Genomic DNA, 15,335 nt, shown 5'->3' on the forward strand with positions numbered 1-15,335 from the left:
TGTGCTATTTAGCAACTAAACCATAAAAAGCTGCAAAAAGTGACAACTTGATGTATTGTCTAAATAGAAATTTAGACACAATAAAAAATCCTATTAATTTAAATATTAATCTAGCAGCTAGTTTTCATATTTTAACATTTCAGCTGCCTTAGATGATTTTGGTTTTAAAATATCTCGGATAATTACATGCAATGGAGTATTATTTGTCAAATACTTTGATAAGATAAAGAAGTTTGAGCATTCAAAAGAGTGACCAAATCAAGTAATGTGATCTGTTTTTCATTTACAGTGGAAGATATTATACACGAGGTTTCAGAGTCATGCAAATTTTACAGTCAAGTTACAAATCCCTGAAAGAAGTTTTATAAATGGAAACACTGACACAACCTTCACCATAGTATTGCAAACAGCAACGCTATTTTACATATCTTAGAAATTACTTTTTTTTTTAAAACAGATGTTGAGCTGGTTACTATTCTAAGAAGGATTCAAAATTTAAAGAATAAAAAGGCTGTAATAACCAATATTTAAAATTTCAAGCATAAGTCCATACAGTAGATTCGGACAAGAAATAAAACAGAAGGTTTATAAAATTTGGCTTTAAAAGAAACAAACATTTTTTCTAGCACTTTGTATTGTCTTAGTTCACCCTACTTGGAGGACGCTGGAAGGTTAATGTAGGAAAGGGAATTTGTCAGAGGCTGCCTGATAATGTGACCTCACCATCAAGCTCCACTTTAGCAGTTTTTGCCTCTCCAGATTTACATTCCAAAAATGAATTCAAGGAATATTTTTCTATCCACATAAGGAACAAAAGGACTGAACTAATGATCTCTCTTCATCCGAAAATTCCAGCAAACCAAGAAAAAGCCTCTAGATCAGGTGGGGGAAGTGGTGGTGGTCCAACCCAACCAAAATTTTAGGATCAGAGGACCATTGGTGCTGTACATTTTCATATTAAATAAATCTCTCATATCCTAAGAGATTTTAATGAGAATTTGCCCTTGTCGTAGCATCTAATGGTCCTGCCAATTTCAAGCCCTGACCGTACATGTATTCTCTAACTGGAATCAGTGGCTACAAAGCGGCCAGCGTATCGTTAGTCACAATACAACAGTAAGGTTGTGAACATACCTGAGCAATGTTCAAGGTCTAGAGCATTGGAGGATGGGCAGGACAAGACAGGACAGAACAAAAATAAAGGAAGAAAAAAAGAAAAGACAAAACAGTGACTATGAGGCCAGCCTCAAGGAATCCCAAGTCAGACAAAACCCTCCCACTTAAAAGGTATAAAAAATAAAATCAGCTCTCCACTGATAGAATGCTGTAACATGCCAAAGTAACAACGTACAACAAAGTTCTGGGAACTAATTACATGAACATTAGCAAGAACTTTAAAAAACAAACAAACTAATAACTTTGGTAAGTTATAGTCTGTCAAAGGTATATTTGAGGCTGGCCTTATAGGAAAAAAAAGCAATGCAAAAAAAAAATCAATATTTTAAATCTCTATTTTTCAATTTAAACACCCTTAAAGCAATATAAAAATGAAAGGTACAATATAGTATCCAATTTACCTAATATGATAATATTAAAAAAAAAAATCACTGTCTGGACCTCAACTGTTTTGCTCAGTTAGCTATAGCAAAGAAAAGAGAAAAGAATAGTGCAGATTCTATGCAGAATTAAATAGTGCATCACAGTATAGTACAGTACCTGCTTATTCAGACCTAGCATATTGCAGACCATATCCCTGGAATAAGGTTGTTCCAGCACATATCTCAACAAAGCAGTCTGTGGCTCAAACAGATCCTTAAAAACAAACAAACAAACATACGCGAACATTGCCTCAAGATTAAATTAAATGTTGTGATTAAATGTAACAAAATTAAAAATGAATTATTTTTAATATGTTTATATTTATAAGTATGTACCACTGGTGGTGAACTATTTTGTTCTCAAATACCCAAGAGGGAGATAAGTATCAGCAGAGAGTGTCCTCCCCTTGGTTTTACACTCCCAGTTGTGGGGGACCTTCTTCGACAATAAGAAGATGGGATACTTTTTGGAAAACATTGGCAGAGAAGCTTCAGGAGACCAACGAGATCCCTCTCAATAAGGGATGAGCACACTGCCTCCACAGTGCTCCTGGGGTGTGAGACCAATTAAAAGAGTGGAATCAAGTGTCTTGCCCTGTTGTGCAAGGCACGAACTACACAGTTCTCTCTCACACACAGACACAGAATAGGTGCATGCAACACCTACCACTTCTCAGAATTCAGGGAATCAGTGTGCCGCGCAGTAAAAATATCACATACCACCTGGTGTGTGTATGGTTTGCCATTACTGTACCATATATTTGGAGGATTTTAATCTGTTAGTAAACTAAGTTAATTAATTTTGAAGTTCTAACTGAAAATGGAACAGCCCGAGTTTTCAAAATAATTGCCCTCTTCTTTTCTCTAATCTACACATAAACAGTAATTTCATAGGTTAAACACACAAAACTTTCATAACTACGAGGCTTACACATGCATACCTTATCATATGGCAAGAGTCCTTTCAAAGGGAAACGAAGGGTTGTAGGATCCAGCTTCCATGAGTTACACATGGCGCCAGAGTTATTTACCACAGGAAGAAGACTGCAACGTCCTGCACATATTACACAGAATGAGAAAGAATAAATGCTAAGGAAGTTGAGTGGCTATGGAACTTAATCATTAGAGGTGAAGAACCCACCTCAGAAACTACTAACAATATTCCTTTCCGCTATATTTATTTAAATCTGTTATCTCCCACCAGGAATTGCTAGCATTCCTTTTGCATTAGAAATCTCAATTCATTTGCTAAAGGGCAAACTCAACTATTATGTTTTGCTATAAACTGTTCAGTTTGGACATCTCCAGATATATCAAAATACTTGTAAATATGACACTAAAATATACTATTTATCCTCAGGAGCAGTCTCCTATTCACATCATATGCCCAGACCATAAAAACTTTTTTTGGTCCAATAAATGTTTATAACTAAAGCAGGAGTTGTATTTCAGCCATAATGGGCCATTATGGACCTTTTACTGTAAATGGGTCAAGCCTCTTCTCTGGATGGTCATAGTTCTTTTACTGCCATTAAATCCAAAAGCACAGGAGAAGTAATGTAATAATATTCAGTTTGGCTACACTGAGCCTTCAACTTCTCTTAAGCAAAATGAAATTAAAGGATAACTGCTTTCCCCCTTCCACCATATTAAAGTACAGTAACTCCTCATTTAACGCTGTAGTTATGTTCCTGAAAAGATGCTACTTTAAGCAAAATGTTAAGCAAATCCAATTTCCCCATAAGAATTAATGTAAATGGGGGGGGGGGGGGTGAGAGGGAATTAGGTTCCAGGGAAACTTTTTTCCACCAGACAAAAGACCCTCTCTCTCTCTGTACGTGTGTGTGTGTGTGAGACACACACACACACATACACATACATATATACACAGTATAAGTTTTAAACAAACAATTTAATACTGTACACAGCAATGATGATTGTGAAGGTTGGTTGAGGTGGTGGAGTCAGAGGGTGGGATATTTCCTGGGGAATGCCTTACTGCTAAATGGTGAACTAGCATTCGGTTGAGCCCTCAGGGGTTAACACATTGTTGTTAATGTAGCCTCACACTCTACAAGGCAGCACGAATGGAGGGAAGGGAGACAGTGTGGCAGAGAGAGACAGAGACACACATCGTGTGTGTGAGAGAGAGAGACATGCATTGCCCCTTTAAGTATGCTGACCCAATTCTAAGTACATTGTCTTTTTAAGTAGATAAGCAAGTTGAGACAGCAGCTGCTGCCAGCGAGCTCCCTCCATCCTGAGCCCTCTGGTGTCCCCCACCTGCTCTGTGGAGATGAGGGCAGGAGCAGGGGAAGGGAGACACCCTGATATGAGCGCTCCCCCCCGCCAGCAAGCAGGAGGCTTTCAGGAGCAACTCCAAGGCAGAGGGCAGGAGCAGCACACGGCAGTGGGAGGGAGGGACAGTTGAACTGCCCGGCAATTGATAGACCGCTGGGCGGCTGTCACACAGGGAACTTAGGAGAGCTGATGGGGGGCTGCCAGTCCACCCTAGTTCCAAGCCCCGACCAGCTAGCTCCAACAGGTTGCTCTTTCTGCAAGCAGTGGACAAAGCAGGTAGCTGCCAAACAATGTTAGAAGGGAACACTGCGCAACTTTAAACGAGCATGTTCTCTAATTGAACAGCAACGTAACAACGAAACGTTAACCAGGACAACGTTAAGTGAGGAGTTACTGTAGATGGTTAGTCCACCCACTCTGGTTTCCTGCCTTTAGCAGTAATTATACTACTATACTGTAGTAGTAGTGGGTGTGGGCAGGACTACTATACACAGCAAGCACCTTTAATACTATTTCTACCTTAAACTGTGTATAGTCTGTTTGTGGAGTCAGAGAATTTTAAAGTCAACAATACACCTGGTCATTTATGCAAATACTTCAGCAAATTAGGAAATTTCTTCCAGGACTGAGTGTCACATGAATAAATCCTTTCCACGCATTTGGAAAAATATACTTAAGAGTATTAGATACTCTTGCAAAAACAAAGAAATAACAAAAAATATTTATTTATTTATTTATTTATTTAAAGAAATAAATAAATCAAGAAACTCAGTGGTTTACAGCTGACATTACATCCTTAATCCCACTACATTGCTTTTGTGTATTAAAGGAATCATCTGGAGATTAATGGAAGTGCTCAATTTTAGGTCCTTTATAGAAATGAATGAAACAACAGCAGTATATACAGGAGTTACTTTTCTTAAAATGTACGGAAAAAAAAAGCATCCTTCTTCTTCTAAAAGAGCAAAAATAGCATAAAACAGGATCGAAATGCCCTAATCAAACTTTTGCAGATTTCTTGAGAGAAGTAAAACTGAATGAAAAAGCCTTTTTTTATGGAGACTAAAGGCTTACATAAATTAGGGAATTCAGCAGAGCTGCAAATCCCTAGTCTAGATGTTGATTCAGAAAATGTTCATTAAGTCTGACACATAGCATAGCTACACCAGTACAAAAGTAATTAAATGTAGACACACCCTTGAATTCATAGGCCAGGTTAAGACCACAGAAGGGACAATATCACTTTTTGCAGAGGGGGCAAGTGAAAAGAAGCAATTTTCCATTTTCTACCTGTGCTCAAAGCAGTACTTTTAATCTGGTAAATCCAAAAAAGTTTTCAAACTTTTAAACTGAGGCAGGATAAAAAAAAAAAAAATAGGTAATTGATAGGTATTACATAAATGCTACACACTCAAGCATTTTGCACGAATTAACATATAAGCCTAACCCCAAATTAGGTAGGCCTACTGGCTAAAAATTCAATTCAATCTAAATTCACTTCACTCATGTTTTCTTACCGCAAATGGAATTTATTCTTGCGGTGGGTCTGAAGGTATCCACAAAGTCTGATACTAAGTTACCTAGCAACTGAAAGAAGATTATTAATACTAAATTGTTTACATTAACACAATATTCAATTTAAAACAAGACATTAAATCAGGTAAGTTACTTGAAGGATATATGCTCTTTTTGGCAGAAATCAGAGCAAATCAAAATAGCTACTTTTCATGTGTACAATATTCTTGCAATGTAAATTATTTATTGCCTTTCATGTGAGGTTTAAAATTCTATTTAGCAATGGAACACCATTTTCTTCATCTGAGCAATTCCTCAAAGGCACTTAACTTACCACTTCTTGGATGAAATCCTGGGCCCGGTGAAATCAATGGGAGTTTCACCCCTTATCTCCTCTAATCAAAGAAACATGCCCCTTTCTGTGCAAGCAAAACCAGGGGTCTGGTTTTTCAAACGTACCAAAAGGACAAGGGGAACTTGTACTGAATGAGTATCACAATCTTTAGGAAGCGAAGGCTGATTTGATTATACGAGAATGCCAAATAATTCTGTAATGGTGAATATCAGGCCACAAAACTGGCCATACTGGAAAATTAAAGCTGCTTGTTTATCTTCCTAGTCATATGGAGAGTGTGTAAGGCTCGTAGGCACACGAAGAATTTCAACCCAGTCTCAAATGCTAAAATTCAAGAACATAACATTCAGATGCACATCTAAAGCAACATGATGGCCAACGTTTGTGTGTAGTTTTTGTTGTTTTTAAACAGATGCCTAATTTAGTGCATATTTAGGCACTTAAATAAGTTACCTAGTTTTCCAAATTTTAAATCAGTAAGACCTGCTGAGCCCTCAATTTTGAAAGTTAGGCCACTTGCATGGAGTCAATGGCATGATCTGCACGTAAGCACGGGGATCTGCCAGCGAATCAGCTGCAGGATAGGGGCCTCATTTAGTGCTTAAGTAGAGACTAAGTGTATATTTTCAAGTGCTACACAGGCACAGCTGCAGCTATGCCGCTGTAGCACAGACAAATACTACAGCGATAGCAGGGGCTTTTCTGTTACTCCAGTAAATTCACACCCTGAGAGATGACAGCTAGGTCAATGGAAGAATTCTTCTGTTGACCTTGCTACATCTACAGTTGGGGTTAGGTTGACCAAACTACATTGCACAGGACATGAAATTTTCACAGCTCTGAGCGATGTAGTTAGGCCAACCTAAGTTTTAGGTATAGACAAGGCATTAGGCATCCATTTTTTAAAAAATTGCACCCAATGTTTTGTATGGCGAGAATGAGGCGCATATCACTTTATAAAATATTATGAAAAAACCTTACCCAATGAGGAAGCTTTCCCTCAGGGTACAGTTTTCTTATCTCTGTAACTGCAAAGTAGGCAGGTAATAAACAGGCATTTCTTTCCAAAATATAGGCTACAACCTAGAAATAAGTAAAATTTAAAAATGTAAGGCAATTTGGACAGTTACCATAAACATAAATTATTTCATAATATAAACTACAATGAGCTCTAGAAACTAGACACGTAAGATTTGAAGGTAAATTAAGTTATTTTTAAACTGTGATGTGTTATTAGTATCACATTAGATTATAATGCAATTGTCATTAAATTGTATTTTGTTTTTCACCATTTATGCTGTTTCTTTTTACATTTTACTCAGTTTGGACAATGAAAGAAGAATGGTGAGATTCAATTTCTGGTTCTAATGCTTTAGCACAACACTGCAATAACTGGTGCAACAATGGAAAATATTTAAATCCGAACTGTTTTTCTTTTTTTTTTTTTGGTTTAATGAAAATATTAATACTGGATTTCATAAAGCTTATTTAGCATCCCATTAAGGCTGAGATTCTAAACTGACTTTATTATGCCCAGGTGGGTGAGGTAAACCACCTTGTGTCTCTAATATCCTAGGACCAACACAGCTACATCACTGCATTCTACTATGCCTAGGCATATCAGGGGCTCAGATAGTCTGGTAATGGAAATGTTGTAGGTTGTTTTCAACCTTTTTTCATTTGTGAACCCCTAAAAAAATTTCAAATGGAGGTGCGGACCCCTTTGGAAATCTTCGACATAGTCTGTAGACCCCCACGGGTCATGGACCACAGGTAGAAAACCACTGTTGTAGATAATATGAGAAGGGTCACCATTAGATGATCCTGAAATACACTGGCACAAGAGCCAGTAGAAGACACGTCATCAGCTTTAGCTATTCATTTATATCAGATCTAAAAGGCTCCAAAGAGATCTATTTTAGAATACTGTGAAGATCAATGACAAAAGATTGAGACCAACTTTTTCATTGTGACACCATATAACATTTCAGAGTTACCTCTCTTGCTGCTAAGAGTTGCTGTACAACAGCTGAGCTCACTGTGTTAGGAATAGTTAGGATTTTCTCCAGGATCACCTTCAACAGATCTCGCACACCCTGAGAGAAATCATATAGAAATTAATGTTCACAAAAACTCTCAATTTCTAGGAGCCAAAGTGCATCGGAAGACCGTTCAGAAAATACTAAGGACAAGGTTAGGTGCTTTGCTTCTAAGAGTCACAGTAAGAACCCACTGCCCGGGCTCCAGCTTGAGCCTAGAAGTCAACACAGCAATAAAACTGCCCAGCAGCGCAAGCCTCGAGAGTCTGAATCAGCTGGCACGGGCCAGCTATGGGTTTTTCTTTGCTGTGAAGACATACCCCAAGAGGCAGATTTATGAATGTCTTCCTCAGTGCCTGCACAGGCAAAATCTTTCCACACCAGATACAGTGCTTCTGTTAGGTGCCTTTTACATTGCTCAGTCTGATCCTTTCCATAGTACAGAGATGGAGGTGAGGATATTACCCTAAATGCTTTTATAATAAGCATTTTCCAGGCAAACAATTGCTGAAATTGTATTAGGAATATTATTTATTTATTTTGTGATTGAAAATGGAAGGTAAGGTGACTCTGTGACCATGACTGAGAAGTCAGGTGTACAACAGAAAATATTAATTAAGATGTGGTCTACACAAGGAAAAAGTTGAGAATATCTTGTTTAATTGATGACAAAATACTCAACTGACAGAGACAGGTTCAACACAGTCTCTGGAATACCAGAAAGAAGCACTGTAAACTTATAAAAACCACCACAGTTTCCAAAATTTCTTAGGAAAATACCTTGTAGTCTACACCTCCAATTATTTTCCGGACGAGTTTAAATGTTAATGCCCACAGCTGTGTCCTTTCCCATTCAAGAGTGTCCGAGTTTATTAGAGATTCACAAACCATTCTAGTAAAAAAGAATACAACAGTGAGTGATGCACGAGAATAAGTAGATGATTTCCAATGAACAGTAATTTTAAGGAATTTTTTGTAACTAATCTACAATACTACAATTTATGCCTATTGCATTTCTTGCTTCACCCACACTAAACATACCTGGGTGGCAACAGACCAGTCTCGACTGCCATTGCTAAACAGTCATATAAGAAAGAAATTCTTTTAGGACTGTGCTGGCTGTGGATGAATCTTACAATCCACTGGACACATTGTTCATGAGATTCCTGGAAAAAAGTGGAGATTTAAAATAAATTACTTACTATGGCAACGTAAGTAACAACTTCTTAAAACCACAAATTGCTACACTATGAGTAAAAGGAACAAATGAGAGATAATGACTTCTGGGTATTTAATCTGTCAAAGATTGCTCCTTTAATATCCACTTTTATCTTATTTCAAGAAATTTCCCCAATCTGTGACATACAAAATTATATCCTGATAGCCTATATGAAGAGAAACAAAGAAAGTATATTGCTGGGCTGACTACAGAGTTGAAATGAAGACATCATATATCCAGTATGCAATTAAATTAAAACATTCATTTGCTGATATTAACATTTTATAATAGGAGGATATACCAAAGTAAGGAATGATACTTGTGAACAGGAACAAATAATCAGATTACTTTGAAATAGAGTGGAATGGGCTGCTGAACACAGGATGCATCAACAGAGATTTGAGTGAATTTCTGCAGTGCATAAAGTAAACAGAGAAGTTTAATGACTGCTTTAGAAAACCCTGTGTATAATGCATTTCTTTCAACCTATATCAAAGACCCATGCTTTGCAAGAATGGTTGCGTCATGGGATAGTAATATTTTATGCATAAATGTTTCTCATGAAATATATCCCTTCTTTCATTCAAGCCCCTCCTTCAGAACCTCTTCTACCACAACAGCTGTAAGAAATTACCCCATTTACCCCAGAAATGGCCATTTACTTTTGATATTTATATTTATAAAAGGAGTTATTCTTTACTACTACACCATGTTGTGCACCAGCCTTTGCCAAGTAATCATGTAATTTCATTGATGTCAGCACTATCCTTCCCATCTAAGCTCACCATAGTGTTTTGTTATTTCCCTACTACTTTTCTTTCCCCAATCTGAAATTAGGTTGTGAGCTGTTTGGGACAGGAATCATTAGCTATGTATCTAGTACACTATCGGGTGCTGTAAAATATAACTACATTAGCAATAAATGAAATGCTTACCTGGGAAAGACTGCTCCAGAACTGTCTAAAAGCTCCCAGGCAGCTGATCAATTTGGTTCTCTCATCTTCAGGGGTGTCCATAAACATGCTATTGCAAATAAGAACACTAGTGATCTGCAATGTGTTCTTGAAAGGTAGCACAATTAAAACAGCAGATATAGAAGATAGTCACAATGAATCTCATGCACAAATAAATTGTCATTGCACTCACCCAGGAAAAGCCTCCTCTATAACTTCTGTTTTCTGTAAGAGAAACGGGTTCAACTCTTGGTGATTAATGGCAAATTGATCGAAAGCTCTGCTACAGATACACATAGCAGTAATAAAAATAGAATTATCAAGATGAGGCATGTTCAGTAAAAAGTAACACAGGATCACACCAATGGTTTTTCTAGCCTGATATACTGTCTCTTGAAAGTGACCTGCACCAGATGCTTCAGCAGGTACAATGTCCCTCTCTGCCCTCTCATGCATGCCCTTTGACAAAAATACAAGAACATTTCTTGAGGAGTTTGATGGAGGGAGTTTCTCTCTAACCCATAGTGATTGATTTATGTACTCAAGTAGGAGGATTTACATTTTTATTCACTTTTTATTCTATCTTGTGTAACTGTGGATCTTCTTATAAATATAAAGATCTAATCATCTGAATCCTACTGAGTTCTTTCCCTCAATTATATTATGCAGCAGTGAGTTCCACAAATTAATTATGCTGTGCGCATAAAAGCATTTCCTTTTATTTAATTTACATCTGTTGATTTTTAATTTTACTAGATGATTCTATGGTCTTGAATTACAAGGATATATAGAAATACTCAATTTACCTTCCTTATACCATTAATTATTTTATATATCCTCTTACTTTTCTCCTTTCTGAACAGTCTTTTTTAGTATATCACGTGAGATTATTTCCATCCCTCTAATAATTTTTGTTGCCCTTCTATGGACCTTTCACATTTCTTTTATATTTAGATAGGGTGTCTAGTGCTGAACACAATATTCAAGACGATGACACCACATCAATGTATATATAATAACATTAAATATTTTAAATATTAATCTCTAGTGGTAATAGGATGTGAAGGAATTGAGCAGGGGTCTCAAACTCAAATGACCACAAGGGCCACATGAAGACTAGTACATTGGCCTGAGGGCTGCATTACTGACACCTCCCCACCGCCGCCCTCGACCCCGCCCCCACCTCACCTCTTCCATGAGGCCTTGCCTCTGCCCTGCCTCTTCCCACCCCTTCCCTGCCCCCATTCCAACCCCTTCCCCCAAATCCCCACCCCAACTCTGCTCCCTCCCTGCCCCCAGGGGGTGTGTGGGGTGTGGCAGGGGTTCAGAGCAAGGAGTTGGGATGTGGGGTGCAGGAGGGGTGTGGCAGGGGTCAGGGTGGAGGAAGGGTGCGAGGTGTGGCAGGAGGCTCAAGGCAGGGGGTCAGGGTGTGGCAGGGGCTCAGGTTGAGCAGGGGGCTCAGGGAAGGGGGTCAGGGTGCAGGAGGGTTGGGGGTGCAGCAGGGGGCTCAGGGCAGAGGGTCAGGGTGCAGGAGGGGTCCGGGATACAGCAGGGGGTCAGGGTGCAGGAGGGATGCGGCAGTGGGTCAGTGTGCAGGGTGCAGCAGGGGGCTCCGGGCAGTGGGTTGGGGTGCAAGAGGATTGGAGTGCAGGAGGATTGGAGGTGCAACAGAGGGCTCAGGGCAGGGGATCAGGGTGCAGGAGGGGTACAGGGTGCAGCAGGCTTCTTATTTACAATATCACCTGAAAGTGAGAACAGGCGTTCGCATGGCACTTTTGTAGCCGGCATTGCAAGGTATTTACATGCCAGATATGCTAACCATTTGTATGTCCCTTCATGCTTCGGCTGCAATTCCAGAGGACATGCTTCCATGCTAATTAGACTCGTTAAAAATATAATGCGTTAATTAAATTTGTAACTGAACTCCTCGGAAAACTGTATGTCTCCTGCTCTGTTTTACCCGCATTCTGCCATATATTTCATGTTATAGCAGTCTCGGATGATGACCCAGCACGTTATTCGTTTTAAAAACACTTTCACTACAGATTTCACAAAACACAAAGAAGGTACCAATGCGAGATTTCTAAAGAGAGCTACAGCACTCGATCGAAGGTTTCAAAATCTAAGTGCCTTCCAAAATCTGAGAGGGATGAGGTGAGCAGAATGCTTTCAGAAATCTTAAGAGCAAACCTCTAATGTGGAAACTACAGAACCTGAACCACCAAAAAAGAAAATCAACCTTCTGCTGGTCGCATCTCACTCAGATGATGAAAATGAACGTGTCAGTCCACATTGCTTTGGATTGTTATTGAGCAGAACCCATCATCAGCATGGATGCATACCCTCTGGAATGGTGGTCGAAGCATGAAGGGACATATGTATCCTTAGTGCACCTGGCACGTAAATATCTTGCAACACGGACTACAAAAGTGCCATGTGAACATGTGTTCTCATTTTCAGGTGACACTGTAAACATGCTGGCAGCAAACATGCTGGCAGCATTATCTCCTGCAAATGTAAACAAACTTCTGTGTCTGAGCGATTGGCTGAACAAGAAGTAGGACAGAGTGGACTTGTAGGCTCTGGAGTTTTACATTGTTTTATTTTTTAATGTATTATTTTTTGTACATAATTCTACATTTGTAAGCTCAACTTTCATAATAAAGAGATTGCATCACAGTATTTGTATTAGGTGAACTGAACAATACTATTTCTTTTGTTTTTTACAGTGCAAATATTTGTAATAAAAAATAAAGTGAGAACTGTATACTTTGAATTCAGTGTTGTAATTGAAATCAATATATTTGAAAATGTAGAAAATATCCAAAAATATTTAAATAAATGGTACTCCATTATTACTTAACTGTGCGATTAATAGCAATTATTTTTTTAATCATGAGATTAATCGTGATTAATTTTTTTAACCGCTTGACAGCCCTAATTTAAATACATTTTCCTTTTAAAAAACAAACAACAGTCTCCTTCCTGAGCCATAATGGGGGTGGGGGAGAGGGCAGGAGCAGCAGCCCAGCCCCTCCCTACTGCTCCTGGATGCACCACCTTGGCATTGGTTGCTGAGGCCACCAGCAGTAGTTGGGGCTGTGTGGCTTCTGGAGACATACAATGCTAGAAGATCAAGGTGAGTTCCCCCCTCATCTTCTGGGTTTCGGGCTTCAGCCCGGGGTGGCGGGCTGCCAGGATTTTGGGCTCTGACTCCAGAGCTTCAGGCTCTGGCCTCCAGTTCCAGCCATGGGGCTTTGGACACCGGTCTCTGGCTCGTCCGCTGGGCTTCATGGCTCAACCTCCCTCCCATGTCTCCCCTGCAACTCCCATCTATGCCCCCATCCTCCCGGCCTCCGCTGCCTCCCCCCTATCCAGGGAGTAATTTGTCCCAGGACTTGTTGTGAAAAGTGATATTAACAAACAACTATCGTTTTGCACAGAAGCAGTCTTACCAGTTAGCAAGTCTTTAAAAAAAAACAAACGCATCCAAAAGAGCAAAAGGAACAACAACAATAAAAGACAAGAAGATGGAAAGCACTTTATTTGGGTTTCTATTCTGTTTAGGTCCAGTAAAGAATAGAGAAAATTGTATACCGGTATTATTTTTATTACTGAATCTGAAAAAAACCCTACAATTAATAAGTTACAATGATTTGGCTATGTATAGGTACGTATTTATACATTTTTATACGTATAGGTACGTTTTGATTGAAATTATGTATTTTAGGAAAATATGTCAGACTGGCCACCAGCAAGAGTTTGTTGTGAGAACCACTACTTTAAGACCTACATATCCAGGCCTTATCCAAGTTTTGTTGCTTCTACTTAAGATTCAGCCTTTTTTGTCTGACTGCCAGATCTTCTGTTGAGACCCTTGTCATCCCGGGCATTGACTACTGTAATCCAACCTCGCTGACTTTGGGCTAGTCTACACTTACCAGCCGGGTCGACGCGGTGAGTTCGACTTCTCGGAGTTCGAACTATCGCGTCTAATCTGGACGCGATAGTTCGAACTCCGGAAGCGCCGCGGTCGACTCCGGTACTCCACCACTGCAAACGGCGGTGGCGGAGTCGACCTTGGAGCCGCGGACTTCGATTCCGCGGCGTCTGGACGGGTGAGTAGTTCGAACTAGGGTACTTTGAATTCAGCTACGCTATTCACGTAGCTGAATTTGCGTACCCTAGTTCGACCCCGCTTCTTAGTGTGGACCAGCCCTTTGATACCTACCACACCACATTCCTTAAGTCTACTAAAAATACTGGGATCCTCTTCCTGGCTCCAACCACATCTACCTACTCTTTGTATTCCTTCACTGGCTCCCCTCTCCTCCTCTGGCTCCTCTCTCCTCCACCGTATCAAACACAAACTCCTTGGTTTTGCTTTTCAGGTGTTATCATCATTTAGCCCTGTGCTACTCAGCTTGACAACTGAATGACCCATCAAACCAGTCTCTGTTCTGCCAATGATGCCTGCCTTGATCACCCCCTTCGCTCTCCAGTATTTCCATGATTTCTCCCAAGTCATCCCCCTATTCCTGAAAAAACAAACAAAAACCCCCTCCTATCAGAATTTTCAAAGCCACCATCTGTCCTCTTTTTAAATCCTTCCTTAAAACCAACTTCTGCCGCATCTACCACAAATCGCACAAAACGTATCTACAAATCGCCACGACCTCGCTTTGGCTAGGCAAGTAGAGCGCTGAGACTCACGTCCTGCCACCAAACTGCTTTACTGTTGCCTCGTTCTTTCTACCCGTTATTAGCGGGACACACCAGCTCTTCCATATTGTAACAACATCCCACTGGGGCCCGTCCTGCCCCCCCCCCCGCCTCCCCCATGATGCTGGGACAAAATCAGCAGGGGCCACAAAGCAACCGTGGATCGCTCCCCAATTTGTAACTAAGTCTTGTGCCAACCCCCCGCCAGCTCCTCACATCCCAAAGGCCCCGCAGCACCCCAGAGCCCCCCGAGGCCGGGGCCCGGCTCTGTGACTCACCACCACCTCCTCGAAGATGCTCTGCAGCTGGGTCTCCATCGGCACCATCGGGATCGCCATGGCCCCGCCCGCGGCTCGGCCCCAGGCTCCCTGCGGCGGCGGCGGTGGCGGCGGCACCGAACCGGGACCAGCTCCCGCGCCGAGGAGCCGAGCGGCGGCGGCTCTGGGTCCGGCGGCGACCCCGGCGGAAGGTGCGTCCCTGAACCCGTCCCCGCCGGGAAGCAGCTCTCCGGGCCGAGCAGTTCCGCGCTGGGGCCGCCCGCAGCCTCCGGCGCTCGCACCTCCCTGGCCGGGCCCCGTGTGCGCCGCGGGTGGGGAACAGACCCGCGCCCCGGGCCTGGCGGGGACCAGGCCA

At 40.9% G+C, this 15,335-nt stretch overlaps 1 protein-coding gene across 2 annotated transcripts in view; it reads right to left on the bottom strand.

Moving 5' to 3' along the window:
* The window catches only part of MED23 (mediator complex subunit 23), a 54,118-nt gene extending 39,042 nt beyond the window's left edge, over nt 1–15,076 (bottom strand). The window contains exons 1-11 of one of the 2 annotated variants that reach the window (XM_045010778.1): nt 14,981–15,076; nt 10,174–10,205; nt 9,963–10,050; nt 8,850–8,974; nt 8,589–8,700; nt 7,767–7,865; nt 6,751–6,852; nt 5,417–5,486; nt 2,540–2,652; nt 1,717–1,812; nt 1,135–1,152 (exon numbers count right to left, since the gene is read on the bottom strand). In XM_045010778.1, coding sequence (XP_044866713.1) covers nt 1,135–1,152; nt 1,717–1,812; nt 2,540–2,652; nt 5,417–5,486; nt 6,751–6,852; nt 7,767–7,865; nt 8,589–8,700; nt 8,850–8,974; nt 9,963–10,050; nt 10,174–10,205; nt 14,981–15,040 — 915 coding nt within the window. In that variant the 5' untranslated portion in view covers nt 15,041–15,076. The remainder of the gene's footprint in view (nt 1–1,134; nt 1,153–1,716; nt 1,813–2,539; nt 2,653–5,416; nt 5,487–6,750; nt 6,853–7,766; nt 7,866–8,588; nt 8,701–8,849; nt 8,975–9,962; nt 10,051–10,173; nt 10,206–14,980) is intronic. The other variant, XM_045010779.1, reaches the window with a different exon arrangement.
* Between the last annotated feature and the right edge of the window lie 259 nt (nt 15,077–15,335).

Source organism: Mauremys mutica, chromosome 3 (genome assembly GCF_020497125.1).
Source record: "Mauremys mutica isolate MM-2020 ecotype Southern chromosome 3, ASM2049712v1, whole genome shotgun sequence".
Taxonomy (NCBI): domain Eukaryota; kingdom Metazoa; phylum Chordata; order Testudines; family Geoemydidae; genus Mauremys; species Mauremys mutica.